This window comes from Gigantopelta aegis, chromosome 2 (assembly GCF_016097555.1).
Source record: "Gigantopelta aegis isolate Gae_Host chromosome 2, Gae_host_genome, whole genome shotgun sequence".
NCBI lineage: Eukaryota > Metazoa > Mollusca > Gastropoda > Neomphalida > Peltospiridae > Gigantopelta > Gigantopelta aegis.
In genome coordinates, this window is record NC_054700.1 from 34,875,205 (window position 1) to 34,895,961 (window position 20,757).

Below are 20,757 nucleotides of genomic sequence, written 5' to 3' on the forward strand. Positions count from 1 at the left end.
GATAATTAAATATTAAAACAAATCACTTACGTCTAGTGATGAGAGTCGTTGCACCTGGTCCTGTATCAACGCTCTGAGAGGGGAGATAACTATAGACACTCCACTTGACAGCAGGGCAGGCAGCTGGTAGCACAGACTTTTACCTCCACCTACAACATCACACAAAGTGAAAGTTTGTTTTGTTTAACATCACAGCTAAAGCACAATGATTCATTCCGATACAGTCTTACAAGAAACCTGCTATATAATTTTCCATTAGTAGCAAGAGATCTTTTATATATGCAATTCCCTACAGACAGGCTAGCACATACCACAACCTTGTTATCACAAGATCTTGTCACTTTCTTTTGTGCCTTTATCCAAACATGCTTTCCTGGGCAAGCCAGACATCAAAATAAATGGATAATGGTAGTTTAGGTTAGCAGGAAGCTTCATGTGTCAATAATACTGAGAATGGTAATTCTTTTTTGATGATAAAACGATCAAGTGAACAGTATTTAAAATTTACAGTGGGCAAGACTGTTTTTACCGAATGGTCACAAGACCAATCAACATTTTAAAAGATGACAACTTCAAATATGTACAATTAAGAATTATTGGTGCATGTTTTCAAATGGAATACAACAAATACAGACTTAAGATGAATTTAATGATATTTCGAGTGACACTAAAATCTGGAATTCCAGTGTCTTTTCATTTCTACAGTATGAAACTATGCAACAAGACATCATACCAGTGGGCATAATGATGAAGGTATCGTGGCCGAGCATTGCAGCATTCATTGCTTGCTGCTGGTTGGAACGGAAGTCACGCAGACCAAACACCTGGCGGAATACTTTGTGCATCTCGCGGCTGTGAGGAAAAGTGTTCCCATCAAACTCTCCAGTCGAACCATCATCTTTGTCCGAACCCGCGAATGTCGGCTCATAGTTTGCTGAAAAACGAAGACATAGAATAGTGATACATGTAATATGCAATTCAGAATTTAGATGAATTGTTGGTGTCACATGGTTGTTTAGTATGAGATTTTTTACATATATAAAAAACATTTAAATGAAAAAAACCTTGTTTTTATCTTTATGTAAATACTGACACCTCATTAAAGGAGAGGACAATTAAGGCATTTGGCCTGGTATGCATATTCAATGATATATAATGCACATTATTGCTTAATATCAACACATATAATCGTATAGTTAATTAATAAAACGGTTAAATGTGACGGCTATTATATATAACGGGCGCATCCATTTTGTACCATCTCATTGAGTACGCCCTCTGGCGAGCTGGTGGTTATGTAATACTTAATGCGTAACGTCAGGAATGAGCCTTAGAACTAGAGAAACACAATCTACCTGGTTTTTGCGGGATGATAAATAGTCATACATTGCAATGTTCTGTAATAATACACATCCCAGTAAGCCAGCAATAAGTATATCCAGCACTATATATACTCTTTTTCAATACAAAATAAAATACCATTGTCAAAGTGGCTACACAACAAGTCGAAACAATTAACAATGTTTTGTTCATGCATTAACCTATGTACTGAAATGATACACGGAGTGTTTTCTTAGTTAATTGGTCTATGCTGTTAGTTGCTTCTACCTGTGATTCCTGATTGGCAGGTGTGTATTTGATTGGTAACCAGACGAGCCAATTAATTGACGCTGTCTAGACACAAAAATACATACTGGTATTGTGGAATATTACCTGTCGGCCCTAAAATTGTAATGGACATGGTTTATTACTGTAAATAGTTCTGTAAAACTATTGATTAAGCAGACTTTTCCATCTAAAACCACGGAACTGACCAATTACGTAGTCCCAAAGAAAAGAAAATTATCACTTCGGTATCGTGGGTTGTCGTTTTTGCTCCAACGTAATAGTGTACATTTTTCCTTTGGATTATTTAACAGAAAAAAATACTATAACCCCATTTTGTTCCGTTAATGCAACTTGAAATATATTTAGTTAAATAGTTTATTATATTATTACGTCATTTATGCTGTTTTACAAGTCAGGTTGATCAAAGAAAAGCGCCTTGTCGAAAATTACTGCTTTTGTTTACACTGTACATACAGGAGATGGTCAGGAGCTGACGTCACTTCACCCCAAGCTATCCCACCGGACGTCATAAAAACGAAACAAAATGGCTGCCCCCAGTTAGCAGGAATAATCATGTTTTTTTTCATTAACTCTAAAATTACGTGTTTTTCATTTGCTAAAGTATCAGTATGTGTTGGTGGTCCGGGTATGCATTTTTCCCCACATAAGGCTCTTGTCTGAGTTGACCCTACCTTTAACTGCCCCCCTTCCCCTCAATTTACGAAGCCTGTTTTTCTTAAACACAAGTGTTTAAGCATTGTAAATATATGTGATTACACTGGAGAAAAAATAAAACATGCTTTGTAAATTTTGTCCTTTATCTTTGTTTAAACATTTTCTAAACATCCAAATCAAACTCACATGAATCAGCTAACTGTGCCACCGGTTTCAGCTGCTGTTGTTTGTTATTGGGAAACGTTTCCTTTGTAACACTTGTAGATAGTTCTAAAAATATAACATCATAATATTTTACTTGTGTAAGTTTTCCTCTGGTACTCTTCATTAGTATTTTTTTTTAATTTAATGTCTGATGAAAACAAGCATTCTGAAAGTATTGCTAAAGCAAAACATCTTCCCTCCGGCCCCACCATATTTTTATATCTCCTAAGTTCAAGGGCCATAACTCTTTTAAAAATGGACAGATGAAAAATCAAACTTGATCTTAAACTGTATATGATAAAGCTATACACAAAATTTCAGCTCAATATCTATAGGCATTGCGAAAAAAAAGTCCAGACTGTGGGACAGACAGACAGATGGACCTATAGTCCCCTCCAGTTAACCTGTAAACTAATTATACATAAATATATATATATCTAAAAAATTATAGAACAGGAAGTATTATTTCTTAAATAAATTCATAGAACTATAACTCCTCTGAATTTTGGGGACATAAGCGTATATTTTGTAATTTTTTAACAGAAAGATTATACATTTCATATGGCAGTTCTCGTGGTCCTTGTTTTATTAATGTTTCCTTAACCAGGGGTAGCTCTGGGTAAGCAAAACATTTCGCCAAATTGTCTATTAATTTTTTTTTTTTTTTAAAGAAATCAACAAATATTTTCTTTAAAATGTCAATTACCTGAAATTATTTCGCCAAATTAAAATAAAATTCGACAACTGCTTTAAAAATTCGCAATTGGTGAATTTGGCGAGTGCCAGAGCTAGCCCTGTTAACATTGCCATTTACAAATAAAATGAACACAAAATAAATGAATAATTCCATATATCAGACAATTAAAAATGTCAAGAAACAACTTACTAAAGAGTTCATGTTAAATATAATATCCCCAACAATTAAAAGTTCTCACTTACTATTCGGTCTTGTATATTCATTAATAACGGGTAAATCATCCATGGCATCCAATTCATCTTCAAATTCATCTTGAAAATCATCTATATTAGGAAGTTCATCAGAAAAATAGTCTTTGTCATCACCGACACTCGTTTCCTTACTCTGAGCAATAATTTTTGACTTGCATATCACTGGAGATTCTGAGAGAGAATAGTCAAAGGTATAGTCTGTAGTTCCACTTGTACTAAAGATGTCAACTGAATTATTCAAGCTAGTATTGCATTTTTTCTTGTCCAAACTTTCTGAAAATGCACCGGAGAATTCAGCAGTTTTTGAAGTTCCTACACTAAAAGGTTCGGAAAACCGTTCAGCAACGTGTCTATCAGTATATTCTGTACCCCCAGCATTCTCCGTATTCTCCCTTTGACCTGTATTACTAACACCTGAATGGTTACTTCTGTTCAAAACTGAACCGTTTGCTGTCGCACTGGGAAGCGACTTTCTAAAACCTTTCATAAACGTCATTTTTCTTTGCGTCATTTCAACATCGTCTTCGAAGAAGCTGTCCCCACAAGGAACTGGTGAATCAGAACCTAAGCTGTCTAGAGCACTCTTCCACCGGACAATAGAAGTGGAACCTGGAGTCTTCAGACCAGCGTAAGAAGATGTGTCTTGCATGGATCCAGCATCGGACGTATTACCAGATGTTAACGCGGCAGTAACACTGGGGCAGGGATCTCTGTAGGTAGCAGAAGAAGAGGAGTTTGAGGAGTTTCCATAGTTACTTGGAGAAGAGAGGGCACTGCAGATGATTGGAAAAGAGGAGGTTCTGGAGCTAGTCTGAGAAGATGGTGTTTTGCAGCTAGCGGGTGAGTAGTCTGTATAGCTGGATGTAGCCGTGTTGACTTTGGGTTGTTCATTATGATTGGACTGGAATCTCTCCTTGGACTGTGCAGGAATGACTCCATTGTCTTTAATTCTCTTTCTGTAAATTAATAAAAATTACTAATCAAAGTGGATATGTTTCCTCAAGAATAACACATATACACAGAGAACATTCTGTCTTCAAATTGTTTTAGTGACGGTTGCTAACTGATTTAAAAACTGATTAACAAGTCTTATTTATCATTTTAGAAATTGCATACAGATTTCTGAAACTTGAGTAGCCAGTTCTGATGTGATACTGAACAAAATTATTCCTGATTTAATAAGAGGGAGGTATAATATTTTGATTTAACATAATAACTGTAATAATCAAAGTCCATTCCATATACTGTAAATCATAAAATATTACCGTTTTTAAAAATTTAGCAAAATAAAAAAGTGACAACTTTAGCGAGGTTGTCAAATCAAACACCGAAAAAAGAGAGCTCAAGTTGTAGGATTGATAAATCCTGACGTTATGCAGTTTACAGACAACTTAATTTAATAGAAAATTGCAGCAATGAGCATACTAACTACATGTATTGTAATTGTTTGCTTTAATCAACAGCATGTAACCATCATTGTGTACTGCATAAATCAATGACAAAACAATCACCCAAATTTTTAGTTTATTGTATGTACATATCTTTAAACTTAACTTCATAAAATATTAGCATCTTGTATGGCCTCGCTAAATTAGCAAACGTTTTATGCTCGCTAACATTTTAAGTACTTTACCTTAAAAACATGGGTGGGACTTAGCCCAGTGGTAAAGCGCTTGCTTGATGCACGATCAGTTTGGGATCGATCTGCATCGGTGGGCCCACTGGGCTATTTCTCATTCCAGCCAGTGCACCACGACTGGTATATCTAAAGTTGTGGTATGAGCTGTCCTGTCTGTGGGATGGTGCATACAAAAGATCCCTTGCTACTAATGGAAAAATGTAGACTCTGAGACTATATGTCAAAATTACCAAATGTTTGACATCCAATAGCCGATGATTAATAACTTAATGAGCTGTAGTGGTTTTGTTAAATAAAACAAACTTACCTTAGAAACAAGAGATGCTGCAGTCTGTCATATTCCTCCGACACAAAGGACATCAGGTTAGCTGAACTCACTCGGCCAATAATTTCACACACCTCATCCGTGACGGCCAATAGCTTGTTGTGGAGGTCATCCATTCCACTCAGGGATAACTATAAACCGATCAATAATCATACACATCAAATCAAATATCTATTTTCTCTGTCATTATACACTGTAAAATCATTCCCCCTTTTTTGAAGAGTTCAGGCAATAAAATTAACAGGTTTTATTTTTTAAAAATTTATTAAAAAGAGAATTGGTCCACCAAGGAGGATCAATCCTATAACCTGACTGAAATTTATCCCACCTCCTTAATGTACAAAAAGCAATGACTGTCTTAAGTTTATCTACAGGAAGGTAAAAATGCTGAGACTGTTACAATTAAACAGTTACAGTGGACCTGACTGGAGTGTCCTGCAAACAGATGACCAATACTCACAGTTGACAATGGCTTTCGAAGTGGACAAACGGGACTCGTAGATCTGGAAGCAGCTGTAAAACAAAAATGAAGTTTTGGTTTCCTCTTCTTTTTTTTAAAATCATCTTTAAAAAAGAAATTTTAAATTTTCAGGTAAGACACAATGAAAAACTTGTTTTGTTTAATGACACCACTAGAGCACACTGATTTATTATTCATCGGCTATTGGATGTCAAACATTTGGTAATTTTGACGTATGGTCTTACAGGAAACCTGCTACATTTTTCCATTAGTAACAAAGGATCTTTTATATGCACCATTCCAGTCAGGATAACACATACCACGACCTTTGATATACCAGTTGTGGTGCAGTGGCTGGAATGAGAAATAGCCTGATGGGCCCACCAACGTGGGTTGATCTCAAATCGACTGCCCATCAAGCAAGTGCTTTACCACTGGGCTACGTCCCGCCCCTAGTTAAGACACAATGAAGGCACATTCAAAACAAAAACATGTATGCTGTTGGTGAATATGTGATGGGATGACCTAAGTCTTGAGACACGCAAACACATGCTCATACCACACACTTACATACACTCATTCACTCACACTCACACTCACACTCACACACACACACACACACAAAATAAAAATAATATCTATATCTTGCCTTTTTATTCTATAAAGGCAAGTTCCAAATCTAAGGTAGCTCTTTAAATGTATTTGTTACAGAGAAAAAATAACTAACATGAACCAGTTGTGAAGGATGACGGTTGTTTCTCTTCTCTGTCCCACACAACAGAAAGATCTTGCTGTGTAGACGGAAATATCTCTGGTTCGATGCTCTTCCGCAATCGCTTGCTGTCTTGATGACAGCTACCAGTATTCTTAACAGAAATAACAGAAATATATATTATCTTGCATGTTTCGTACATTTTTAAATACAAAATATGACATACAAAAAAAAAGTGCAAACCATTTACAAACTACATTGATTAAAATGTCAATCGAATTAACAAAAAAACATTTCCAGATATTCAGTGGTGAACATTTTAAAGAAGCACACTGCGACATATTTTAAGTAAACACAGAACTTACCATTATCTGAAGATTAGATGCAAAGTGAATAAATTATAAAACTATTTTTTATCAAAATTGAGTTGGTATTAGACTGGTAAACAGGTGGAATGTGTATTAAGACATTTCCAAACCTAGACTGAAATGGTAACATACCAGTACGCAACCTAGACTGAAATGGTAACACACCAGTACGCAACCTAGACTGAAATAGTAACATACCAGTACGCAACCTAGGCTGAAATGGTAACTTACCAGTACGCAACCTAGACTGAAATGGTAACATACCAGTACGCAACCTAGACTTAAATGGTAACATACCAGTATGCAACCTAGACTGAAATGGTAACATACCAGTACGCAACCTAGACTGAAATGGTAACATACCAGTATGCAACCTAGACTGAAATGGTAACATACCAGTATGCAACCTAGGCTGAAATGGTAACATACCAGTATGCAACCTAGGCTGAAATGGTAACATACCAGTCCACAACCTAGACTGAAATGGTAACATACCAGTACGAAACCTAGACTGAAATGGTAACATACCAGTACGCAACCTAGACTGAAATGGTAACATACCAGTACGCAACCTAGACTGAAATGGTAACATACCAGTACACAACCTAGACTGAAATGGTAACATACCAGTAAGCAGCCTAGACTGAAATAGTAACATACCAGTACGCCACCTAGGCTGAAATAGTAACATACCAGTACGCACACATGAAGCAATTCATGTAGTTCAATCTAAATGATACTCAGGATTAAGGCCCAAAGCACACTGGAACTGGCAAGTAAGGTACCAGTCCAAAATGAAACACATGGAATTAAATGTGACAAAACACACTGTGTCTGTGCTGGCGCAAACTACAGTCCTGGCACCAGACGACAAAGGACATGCACTATATTGTGACAGCACCAGACTTGCACCGACTGACGACGTGTTCCATCTTTTTGTGATCAAGAAACGGAAAGGTATGTCTAAACAATGTGAAACTGTCATAGTTGTTGATTTATGTTATATCACACACACACATTTCTCTGCATTTCTTTTTTTTATGGTTTTGTAATAATAATAATAAACCAAAATTATTTCATCTTCGTCAGACATGTTTGCTATGGTGATAACACGTAACAAATACAGATACAGACCCAGACGTCAAAACACACCAGGCCTGGGTCTGTTTACCTTACTTGCCAGTCCCAGACCCAGACCCGGTGTGTTTTGGGCCTAAGACAAATATTTAACAACACAAACCTGTATTCCATCAGGAGTAGAAGACATGATTTTGTTCTTGTCAGCCAAGGATTTTGAAACTGTTGACTCTATCAATGGTTTAGAGCTTGACTGAAGTGAAACAGCCTCATTCCGGTTGGTCTAAAACATAACAAATTTAAACAAAAGTTAACGTTTGTTTTGTTTAACTGCACCACTAGAGCACATTAATTTGATTAACCATTGGTTATTAGATGATAAACATTTGGTAATTCTGACATATAGTCTTAGAAAGGAAACCCACTACGTTTTCCCGCTAGAAGCAAGGGGTCTTTTAATTGCAACATCCCACAGACAGGATAGCACATACCAAAAAATATATATGTATTTCTAGTTTAGTCACTCAAATCTTATTACACTTACCATCGGTCGTTGGTTGTTAAGGCTAGGTTTACTGCTCCTGGGAGAAACTACAATAAAAATAAATATATATGGATGTATGGTTATTTTTAAAGGTAACTACAGTACATATATAATGAACACATGATATAAATAATCTATAAATAATGGAATATAAAAGTAGATTAGTATAGCTTTGGCACAATTCGTGTACAACAGGTAATTTGACATCCACAAAGGGGGTGTATACCAAGAATTGTCGTAAATAATTTTTTTATATTTATTCAAGCCAGCAGAAAAAAATGTGGCATCAGAAGGCATTCAGCAGTGCAGATGAAAAGAGGAGAAATGGTCAGAACGATCGGAAACTGTTTAAAAGGCTATGCATATAATATTATATTATAGATAAACATTTCCTGAGGATGTAGTTAATTACTTTTCAAAATAAATGATGATACTGAAGAAGGTAAACTTTTACCAGCAACATTCTGCTGAATTAGACAGAATACTGTTGGAGTCCGAACTACTCAAGTTCAAGATCATCAAAATAACCGGAAGTCATAACAGTAAAAACTGGTTGTAATGAGTGTAATGTACACTAGACATGTGTGCCTCATCTGTAAGTTATTGTTATCACATTTAGTTATTTTAATTATCTAAAATTTGACAGGTCTACAGTCAAATGGCAAGCCTTCTATAGCTCCTTCAGGGAATATTCTGTTCAGTATCACATCGCTTAGCTATGCAAGATTTAGAGATTACTACACAATTCTAAATGTTAAACAGTAGTTGCTTATCAATTTTCAATCAATTAACAACTGTCGCTAATAAAAATTTTGAAAACAAAATATTCCATTCAACCAGAAAAAGAACTCCCATACATTATGTTATTCATGCTACCTTGTATATTTGACAAATCAAAATCGAAAAGATCATCTTCATCATCATCGAAGTCACTAACAAACATGTTGGCAAGTTTTGGCGGCTGACTAGCCATTGGTCCACTTATTTCCCTTTTCCGTTTCCCAGCAACCGATTCATATGGCGAACTGTGTAGATAGGGAAAAAAACATGTAAATTATTTCTCAATTTTGTGGATTTGAAAACTCATAACTATTAATAGCTGCTATTTACAGTAAACCAATATTTACAGACAGCGACACATGTATTAGCATACTCATTCAAAAAACAAAACACATGTGAAATCAAATACTGTTACTTTAGACATATTTGCAGTGAATATTTTTGACAGTGAAAAGAAACAACAAAAATAAAGAATATGGCATGGAATGTGATCAGATCATGTCCTAGAAATACAATGTACTCACTGAAAGCAAGTAATTAAAAACAAATTATGTTACCAAATCAGAATTACATTCATGGAATAGTTACAGGGAACATTTTATTCAATACTGCGTTGTGATTCACTACGCCACTTTCAGAGATAGTTACTCAATTCTTAAACATTAAACAGTAGTTGCTAATCAATTTTCAACCGACTAGAAATATTGTTAATCAGGATTTTGAAAACAAAATGTTCCCTGTAGTAGGTAAGTGTTTTAATCTCAACACTGAACTCTTAATTCCAATCCAAAGATCTTTATCATGTCCATATCCAGTCATGGTTCAGGCACGTCCCCCCAGACCCTGCTTCTGGAATGGTTAGAGGCCAAGTCCAGAGAAGAACCCTTAGTGTTGGACACATTTCTTTCTGTTTGAAAACACTCCAAACAAAATGATAAAATATATTTTATACCTTAGCCATACTTACAAGTGTGGAGTTACTGTCGCCACAGGCTTGGACTTGTTTGTGAAGTGACTAATGGTGGTCTGTTTTGTGCATATCTGCAACAACAACAACAACACACAATTTACTACTTTGAATTAAGATACATGTAGTAGTTTTCATAGCAAAGATTGCGAAGTGATACATAATGGTTGTTTTGTGCACATGTATGGCAACAATGAACAACACGTAAGTTACAATTTCAATTAAGTTACTTTTTTTAATCAACATAGTAATTTTCATAAAGTTTAGCTCTGCATTCATTATACAATGAAATTCTCAAAACAGGACCTCAGTAAACTGGAATTCCCTCAAAACTGCAGTTCAGTATATGACATTGAGTATTCATACTGAAATTCCCTCAAAACTGCTGTTCAGTACATATAATTATTTCAAAGTATTAGTGCTGCAACGATAAACCGGTATACCGCGATAATTGATCAGCTCGATACAAACCGCGGTACAGTTTTGCGTATCGCGATTTGTATACGCTATTTTTGTTCCTTGTATCTTATTTGACTTGAAATAGGCAAACAAACAAACAAACAAAAACCATATCATTTTATTAATTGGTGATGACAGAAAATGTAACAATCACATCAAGCGTAGTCGGCTTACTTGTTGGCATACGAAGTGATAGGTCGGTTATACTTGGTTCTAACTTCTAAACAAAACGTGTTAAAAGTCCAATGAAAATAACCAATTAACAATAATTACAAATAAATGTTTTGTTACTTACACATTATCATTCATTGTTCATTTACGTTGGAATACGGCTACGGCTATCATCTTCAAAGAAATAAACCAACAAATGAGAATCACACTTTGCTGTTTTTCACTGAACTCTGAATACTTCGGCTGATCGTTCAAAATACTTCGGCCGATCGTTCAAAATACCTCGGCTAATAACCTCGGAAAAGCCTGATAGTAAGGATTTCCGAATGTGACAATTTATAAATAGTTTGTTCTAGTAGACTAGTATTGTGTTAAAAAATAAAAATATGGCCTAAAATATTTAGCCTGACAGCTGAAACTAATAAAGATCATTAAAAAGTTATGGCTTCTGTTTTCATTACAAAAACAACCCATAAATATTAAATTTAAATAATATCAACTATATTGCAATACATATTGCAATACAGTTTCTTATATCGCAATATATTGCAATACGGTTTTGACCGTATCGTTGCACCCCTACAAAGTATTCATACTAGAATTCATTGAAAGCCGTAGCTCAGTATTTTAGACAGAGCATTCATACAGGAATTTCCTCAAAACTGTAGTTCAGCATATTACACAGAGTATTCATGATGTGTATTCATGATATAATACTCTTAAAACCATAGTTCAGTTTATTATCCATATCGTTCAACATAACCGAGTTAATAATAATCATACGAAGCACATGTGTAACGACGTAATTTTGGTAAGCGACGTCATAACATAACATGACGTTGCTTCCCAGTCCTAGTCCAGACTGTGCATTTGAATTATGACGTAATTTCGTCATCTCCTTCAGGTAGTGGCTGAAACATTTTGAGTTGGGTCTTGTTATTCATAAAGAAAACAACAATAATAATATGGATAATAGAGAAATTATTACACTTGTGTATGAGTCGTACTGATTTTACGAAACTCATATCACGATTCATGTATTACTCTCGCTCGGGCAATACAAATATCCAGACACTCGTTTCATAAAATCAGTGCGACACACAAGCTCGTATAATAATCTCTATATATTACATGTATACTGAGTGTTTCTGATGTTTGTTTATTACTTAATTAAGAAAGTTACCTTCTGTTGTTGCACAGATTCTCCAATGATAAGCACTTCATTGCTTTCATTCAGTGCCTTTGGCTTGTTTGCTATCAAACCATTTGGCTTCTTAAAAGTAAACCTGTATAAACACATAATCAAAACTGTTGTTACAAAGTAAATATTTTCTGTAAGTGTGGGCATTTAACATTATTTATTTTTTATTATATATATACTGTATCACAATACAATAAGACAGTGATAGAAACAAGCAGCATGTTTTACTAGTCCACTGGACAAATACATATATAAATCTACTTGTCTGCCAATATTTTCACTTGTCCAAATAAATAGTTTGTTTTATTCAAGTACCAGGGTGATGTTTTTGATTGCTTAAAATGGAACTGCACTGAACATTTTCACTTGTCCACAGGACAAGCACCAAGGTGCATTTTGTTCGTCAGAATAGATTTTCACTTGTCAGGACAAACAGACAAGTGCTTATTCAGTTGTCGAGATTAATGGTATCCCGATATCCCGGGGATACCAGAATATAAATTTGGATACCAGACTTCAAGAATTCAGTATCTGGTATCCCACCTGAGAATTTAGTATTATAAGGCATCCCGGTGGGATACCAGATTTTGAAATGTTAGTATCCAACTGGGATACTGGCCAAAAAAATTAATCTCGAACACTGCTTATTTCGAACGCTGTAAGACAGGACTATACCTGGTGTGTATGTGTGTGAGTGCGTGAGAAAGAGAGGCAGAGGGAAAGTGGAACACAGACAGAGAGACAGAGACACTGCATGCCCAGTGAAAAATAGTTTTACAAATATTATTACCATTATTATGTCAACTTTTTCAAACATACAATACAAGTTTTTATTTCAAGACTGATCAATGAAACTCTGACTTATTTTATTGGCCGAGGAATGGCCAAAAACAAAACAAGGAAGCGGGTGTGCCTTTATTGACACGGTGAGCAGAGATGAAAATTTCAGATTGTATAATAGCCTAAGCTGCTGTTTGCCAAAATCAATTTGAATTTGATGAAAAAAGAAAAAAAGAAAAAGAAAAAAAAAAAAGAAGCTATTTCAAGGTTTTTTTTAAACCCATCATCCACAAGTCAAAATTCTACGGCCCCACCCGGTTTAAAGCTATAGATATGATGCATCCGCCAAGTCTACATTTAATTAATTCTAATTCTAAAATAACACTTTTTCCTGCCTGTTACATTGCAGGGCTCGAACGTAAGACTTTGTCTCCCACTGAAATTTTAAAAAGAATTCCCATGGTCAAAGAGGCCCACCAATGGCAATTTTGAGCCTGCCTATAGCAATTTTTTTTAAAGTGACTTTTGCAGCAAATAAACTTGACTAAAAGATTATTTTGTTGTATGAAGATATATTTAAAATGTGCAAATGTTAAATACTAGCAGATAATGTACACCAGGTGTATACATTTTGTCATTATTGAGGAACTTTACCAATGGCACAAAAGTACCATTGGTGATGCTCCTGCCTATCTCAATGAAGGCAATTGCCACCGGTGCCGTAGTTAAGTTTGAGCCCTGCATTGTAAGTGTTATTATTACTATACAATAATATATACAAACCTTTTATTAACACCTTCTCTGGATTTGCTCAAATCCATTTTATTTTCTCATCATCTAAAACAAAAACTGAAATAATGAAATATTTTAATGTTACATTGTATATTATTTCAATAAAGCTGTATCCTAACTGGCCGCGAGTGATTATTTTAAAAATCATTGATTTCACGCAACACATGTGCAGTTAGGATACTGCAATTGAAATCAATGATTTCTAAAATAATCGCTCGCGGCCGGTTAGGATACAGCTTAACACTTCCTGGTTTATGCTACTATCAAAATAGGGTGGGGAGCTTGTCAGTCAATATTTGGTTTGGTGTGCAAAGGTTTGACAGTTTGTTTTGATCACATTTTAAATAAGATTGCATTGAATTACCGTAGCTGCTGTCAGTCTTATTTTGGGGATTCTTTAAGAATTATTTACTTTGTTAAATTAATTTAGACTTAAGGCCAAATTAAAAAAAAAGAGTTGGTGATCATCCTTTTGATCACACAAATCAGGGTAGGGGGGGAAGGGTATTTTTTTTCTTTTTTTTTCTGTGTAAAACTTAATAAAACCCTGTAGACCATTTTGTTTGTGGGAGTAGCAGCCAACAGTGAATGCGCCTGGATGTTGTAGTTCCTTCACTGGCCGCCAGATGGACCTGGTGATGGTTTAACCCGTTATGGTCCTTACGAAAGTTGAAATGCTGCTATCTCGACACATTTTTACGTTTTTAACAAAATAAAAAATAAAATAAATTCAGGGGCGGGCGGGGACAATAACCAATTTACATTTTTTTGGGCCTAATTACCAAAATATTTATTCACCAAATTGGGGATATGTAGCCTAAAAATTGGAAATCCCTAGTATCATTTGGCATAAATTTTATTAAATATATCATATAATTTTTTTTTTATGTTGGATTAGCCAGAGTATTCTGATGGTAAGAGAGCTAGATGGACATTTGGACATATAGTTTGTATACTTCACGTTCTTTATGCAAGACAACCTGTTTTCCGAAAATGTATTAACCACGAAATCGTATAATGTAGGATTAATACAAAAAAAAATTTGCCTTTGGGTTTAAAGTTTTTGTGTTCTTCAATTTTAGCATCAATAAAACGATATGTTTAAGTCACACCTACTTTCAAACTCGTTGAAAACTCAATTTAATATCGATAATCAAATGTTCAATTGATCACCAAAATAGCGCCGACTGTCAAAAATCTGAAAATACCGCCATAAGACTAGCAATATTTATAAATGGTGTTAAAGTCAAACAGTTGGAAACGGATTTTGCAACGTACTAAAGTTCTTGGATTACATAAATTGTAATAATTATTGAAATTTATTTATTTACTTTTAAGGTATTTTAAATAAAATTAATAAATATCTAAAAATACTGTGTAATTAATATAAATTCCTTAATTCGTTAACTGGCTAATTTGTGAATTTTAAACTATGTTCAAAACGCATGCGTATAAATATACTTCCTTTTAGTCTGCCATTTCCTTTAGAAAATCCAGTGAGTGATGTCTTTGCAAATATCCAAACAATCCGCTGTTTTACATTTCGATAATTTAGTTCTAAAAATTAACTTATATTCAGTAAACGTTGCTTTTTAAATCCCATGATATATTTTGCTCCAAAACATTACTTACGTCTTTCTTTTTGTGATTTTGATTATATTTACAACCGATCTCTTTGCAATGTTGATTACATTAACAATGTTTTTACTGTACATGTAACTACATCTGGCTAGTAGCCAGGCTATATAAGTACAGTTAAAAATCTTGATACTTTCAGTTGTCCAGATAATGGAAATTTGTTTTATTCAAGTACAAGAACCATGTTTTTGGATGTTCAAAATAAAACTGCACTTAACATTTTCACTTGCCCAGTGGACAACCATGGGGGTACATTTTACTTGTCCGAGTAGATCTTCACTTATCCGAGTAGATCTTCACTTATCAGGACAAACAGACATGTTTATTTCGAACACTGGTCTTAAACTGAGTATTGCTAAAATTGGATACATGGTCATATATATATTCGCCAAAGTCATTCCATTGATGATTGCTTTGGTAAAATTAGTTTTTTAATGGTAGGTTTACAAAATTCTGAAAACTATTGGATTTTCTTAACCATTTTTGAATTGTGGTTTTAAATGGCAAGAGGAATAAACTATTGGTTAATCCTATTAATTTTTTACTAATTGCTATTTTAATAATTTTGCCCATTTTGAACCCTGCCCCATCCTGTTGGGCCACCGATCATATCAGAGATCGGACTGGATGGGTGTGTTCAAAACCCTAGTGGTGTATGAGCACATTAAACTAGTTATTTATCTATCTATTGGTTTGTATGTACATTAACTCCATATGTGTATTATGTGTAAAATTTATATGGATATTCTTTTTCCAGAAATGATTCGCTACGAAATGGCCGTGGGCCTTCACAAAGGCCACAAAGTCACAAAAATGATCGAGGGCAGACAAAATAGGCCATCAAGAAGAAAGGGGGTATGTATCTGGTTAAACGTTAATTTCAATTAGGAATTTTGTGATGATGATGGCTCAATCTGAGGTAGAACAGTTAGGTTTTTTTTGGTTACATTATTAATTACTACACATTACTAGTTATCTCTCAAAAAAAGGTGCGGGATGTAGCCCAGTGGTAAAGTGCTCGCTAGATGCGCGGTCGGTTTGGAATTGATCCCAGTCGTTGGGCCCATTGGGCTATTTCTCGTTCAGCCAGTGCTCTATGACTGGTATATCAAAGGCTGTGGGATGGTGCATATAAAACATCCGTTGCTGCTAATCGAAAAAGAGTAGCCCATGAAATGGTGACGGCGGATTTCTCCTCTGAATATCTGTGTGGTCCGACGCCATATAATCATAAATAAAATGTGTTTCGTGTTGTGTTAAATAAAATAGTTCCTTCCTCTCAAAAACTACTTGGAATACAGAGCCCAAATTTCAGATTTATTAATGTAGATAGGAGGAATATTTGGTACAAATTTCAAGTCCGGGTTTCTGCTAGAGGGTAAAACAGGTATGGCACCATACCCACCCTTTTTTGTAGATTTTATATTTTTAAGTTAACATTTTAACAAAATTAATTATTGTTTATTATTACTGTATGATTTTGTTAACCCTAGCCCTAAACGTAACCCATTTTCTTTCTGGAGGAGCACCATACCTAAAAAGTTCTTTTTGGCAGAAACACCAAGTGAATCTGAAATCGAAGGTTGTGGGGCATTTGTTGATTGAAATGGATTGATCCAACAACAGACTGATACGTTAACTATTGTTGTGTTTGTATGAAATTTGTTTTAATTTTCTGTGTTTCTAATTGTGGTGTTTTAAAATATTCACAGAAACAAACAAAACATGCCAAGTTTGTACGGGATCTGGTGAGAGAGATTGTAGGCTTTGCTCCCTATGAGCGAAGATGTCAGGAGTTGCTCCGAATATCAAAGGACAAACGAGCACTCAAGTTCTGCAAAAGGAGGGTGAGAACAGAATTTTTATATATATTCTAAACTGGCAAGTTGATTTGAAATTTGCCACTAATGTATTGATAAAATAATTACTCAATATTATACCTGTTTACCGTTACCCAATTTTCAATAAAGTCACAGAAAATTAAGAATACACATTATGAACTGACAACCAAAAATTACTCATGTGACAATCGGAACAATCACAGGTGCTCAAAATTGTTTTACTTGCTCTATCCATCTTTAACATGAGAAATAGATTAGCCCCTGCACCTGCGTGTAGCGATTTCTGTATGCTGTGCACAATTAGTATTAATTTTTTTTTAATGAAACATTTGACTTTTCGTGAGATGTGGAGAAACGAAAATATGAAGACAAATGCAGCAGTCTTTTTAAAAAAAAGAACGCTGGTTTGCAGAGGTAGTGGCAGGAATTCTGTGACCTTGTTTTGACCATGTCAAAAGCACCTTTGCAGCTTGTGCTTTGCTGTTTGCAGTTAATTTACCAATAACATTACAAAGAACTGTCCTCTACGTCAAATTTTCCATCTACGAGCCAGATGACGCTTGTATTTTTATATAGATAGTATGAAATGTTTTAGTCGCCAAATGAAATTTTTTTATCGCATTGGTCGCAATGTAGAAGGCTGAAGAAGGAAAATGGCAAGATATGTGCATCTCTTAAAATGCAACCATTGATTTCTGTTGGTAGAGAATAATGTACATTATATAATTTTCTTTTATTAAATTTCTAAACAAATAGCAGAGTCCATGAATTGTTGCTCACACTTCACAGATTGTTTTCCTTAGCCTGTTTTAGAGTTGACACCCTACCAGTAGGCTAATACCATCTTGACTCCATGCTTCCCCGAGATTAATCATTTTGTAGCATGACATGGTAAAGCCTGCTTTCCATTAGCACAATTGTGCTTGCATCTTGGGGTGGGATTTAGCTCAGTCGGTTGAGTGCTCACATGAGGTGCTTACGTCGCAGGATCGAACTACTTCTGTGGATCCATTAAGCTGATTGTTTTTTTCTCTCATTCCAACCAGTGCACCACAACTGGACAAAGGCCGTGGTATGTGCTTTCCTGTCTGTGGGAAAGTGCATATAAAAGATCCCTTGATGCATTATGAAAAATGTTGCGGGTTTCCTCTGATGACTGAGTCGGAATTACCAAATGTTTGACATTCAATAGCTGATGATTTATTAATCAGTGTGCTCCAGTGGTGTCGTAAAACAAAACAAAACTTCTGCATGCATTTTATTCTGCGCATTGACACTTCAGGGCATAAAATTTTGCACGAACGATTGTCGTTCGTCTGTCGGTTATGCAAAACCAATATCGACATGGAACAACAGATCGTTCATTCGTGCAAAAACTATAATCGCACATCAGAAAATGTAAACTGACGTGTTTTGGCTAATATAACTATTTTTGGAATAAAATAATAAGAACGGGCCAAGCATTGCAGGTGTGAGAAAAAAACAATGTATCCATTTGAACTCGACAATTAAAAAGTCGGCACTGTCATTAGAAGTGTCTAACATTTAGTAACATAGTCGCATGTTCCCTTTGATCATTTTGTTACATGCAGAAAACAATACGCGGTTTGGAAATTAAAGCGGTTTATGAGTATTTATTAAACGTGACATCACCTTAGCCCGGCATTTAGTTATAGGTTTGTAAAATGTCAGGACCTAATGTGAAAAAACGCAAAAAGACACTGTTAGTGATAAAAACTTTTTAAAAAATGGTGCTTTTCCGACGATTTCGCAGTTAATAACAAACGAGAATGGCGACATTGTTGATATATATATATATATATATATATTTTAAAGGTATGTAATAAATACAGAACCTCACATACGTTATTTTCGCTTCCTATTTATTGTGAGCAAGAACATACCACTCGACTGCTATGCGGTCTCGTGGTAAATATTCTTGCGCACAATAAATGTTTGCAATAAATAGAAAGCGAAAAAACTATGTGAAGTTCTGTATATTTATTTACTTTCTGACACCTGTGTAGTTACGTTGAAATATATGCATTAATTCTGAAACATGTATTGTAAGGAAAACAAGTACAACCCTTGCTAAATCAATTTATTAAAATATGACATACACAGCGAAGAAAATAGTACGTTTAATAAGGCACTTTAAAATAACGAAGTGGAAATTAGAACGTGATGAAACACTGAGTTGCAGCATCGATTGGATCGATCGAGGATTCGCAGAACTTCGGGTTTTTCCGTTAAGACCCGGAAGCTCAAAGCTTCCGAGAAATCCACGTTTCGTTGTGACTATTGTTTGGCGCCAACAAGTACTCCCCTGTAACAGAACCGATGAGGTATTGTACTGAAATGTAAATGGCAGCTTTCAAGTTATTCCCAGCATACCAAATAATAATAATAATAATAATTTAGTATTTATGATAAGAATTTGGAGAAAAGCTACGAAAATCGCCTATCTTAGATTCTCATTTGAATCCACACGAACAACATATTGTTTGTCTGAAAAAATCAAATTTTATACCCTGCACTTGCTTTTCCATATCTTCATTTTCACCAGAGGATTGCTATATAAAGTTTGACATGGAAGTGAACTTTTAAGCCAAAAGTAACTACTGTGTGTAACTACTGTGTGTCACTCTTGAATAATGTGCGGATGACAAAATTGCTCATCGGTCAACTTGTTTTTTGTTTTTTTTGGCATGCTGAATGTCTGCACGCCGAAACGCGTGTGTGGAAAAGCAATGTATTGATAAATTTGCACACGAAATCACGTTAATAAAAAACTTGATCTTAGGCAGTGAAGTTTTTATTGCATGTACGTGCATCAAACCAGGTTTTACAAAACAAAACAAACAGAAGATAGAGTTTATCACCTTGCATAAACTCGTATTATAACCGAGGTGGTGCCCATGTTGCCCTCTTACCATTTGAGGACTAAAGTTATATTTTTGTTGTATATGCTGAAAATTGTCATCTAAAACAGGGTTTTTTTTCCTGCAAATGCTAGAAAATTGTATTTGACATTATTCAGTGTACAGTATTAGTTCCTCGCAACTAATTTCAGCAGTGCTGCTTTATTCTAACACACGGGGAAAGTGTGCAAACAATCTTGTTATTGTCATGGACAGTTCTTTACATGGGTATTGAAGGCTACCAAATTAAACCAACATTCTTATCTCTAATTTCAGCTCGGTTCTCATCTTCGTGCCAAGAGGAAGAGGGAAGAAATGCAGAACGTCTTGCAGAGAATGAGGAAAGCACAGCAACACAAATAGACTGTACTGTACAAAACTATCATTAAAGATCCCAGTCAAATATACCTTGTTTTCTTTTGTTTGTTAAGAAGACCAAAACCCCGGCAATGGGACCATCATGTAGTTTGTAAACATGTAACTTGTTGACATTGAAGACTTCTTTGTGGTAATTCCAGTCCATGCAAAAGTAGTGGGGTTTTTGTGTAAAATGAGTGCACTGTGGCCATGTTTAGTGGGTGTGTTTGTTTAAACCAATATCCTGGGAGAAAAATCTGTACAACGGGGTTGTCCTTTTCAGTGTATGT

At 35.2% G+C, this 20,757-nt stretch overlaps 2 protein-coding genes across 3 annotated transcripts in view; one reads left to right on the top strand and one right to left on the bottom strand.

The window, feature by feature from the left end:
* The window catches only part of LOC121384438 (Bloom syndrome protein homolog), a 37,445-nt gene extending 22,516 nt beyond the window's left edge, over window positions 1-14,929 (bottom strand). Inside the window, exons 1-14 of one of the 2 annotated variants that reach the window (XM_041514837.1) lie at window positions 14,827-14,929; window positions 13,702-13,755; window positions 12,121-12,223; window positions 10,308-10,381; window positions 9,437-9,585; window positions 8,561-8,607; window positions 8,180-8,299; window positions 6,587-6,725; window positions 5,860-5,912; window positions 5,382-5,530; window positions 3,427-4,391; window positions 2,470-2,553; window positions 734-934; window positions 31-149 (exon numbers count right to left, since the gene is read on the bottom strand). In XM_041514837.1, the coding sequence (XP_041370771.1) occupies window positions 31-149; window positions 734-934; window positions 2,470-2,553; window positions 3,427-4,391; window positions 5,382-5,530; window positions 5,860-5,912; window positions 6,587-6,725; window positions 8,180-8,299; window positions 8,561-8,607; window positions 9,437-9,585; window positions 10,308-10,381; window positions 12,121-12,223; window positions 13,702-13,739 (2,241 nt within the window). In that variant the 5' untranslated portion in view covers window positions 13,740-13,755; window positions 14,827-14,929. Of the gene's footprint in view, window positions 1-30; window positions 150-733; window positions 935-2,469; window positions 2,554-3,426; window positions 4,392-5,381; window positions 5,531-5,859; window positions 5,913-6,586; window positions 6,726-8,179; window positions 8,300-8,560; window positions 8,608-9,436; window positions 9,586-10,307; window positions 10,382-12,120; window positions 12,224-13,701; window positions 13,768-14,826 lie in introns of both variants that reach the window. The other variant, XM_041514844.1, reaches the window with a different exon arrangement.
* Window positions 14,930-15,153: 224 nt separating this feature from the next.
* On the top strand, window positions 15,154-20,513 carry LOC121384452 (60S ribosomal protein L36-like). Its single transcript, XM_041514856.1, has 4 exons — window positions 15,154-15,206; window positions 16,106-16,203; window positions 17,061-17,195; window positions 20,387-20,513. The coding sequence occupies exons 2-4, from the start codon at window positions 16,108-16,110 to the stop codon at window positions 20,471-20,473; spliced, it is 318 nt and encodes a 105-aa protein (XP_041370790.1). The 5' UTR covers window positions 15,154-15,206; window positions 16,106-16,107; the 3' UTR covers window positions 20,474-20,513.
* The last annotated feature ends 244 nt before the right edge of the window (window positions 20,514-20,757 follow it).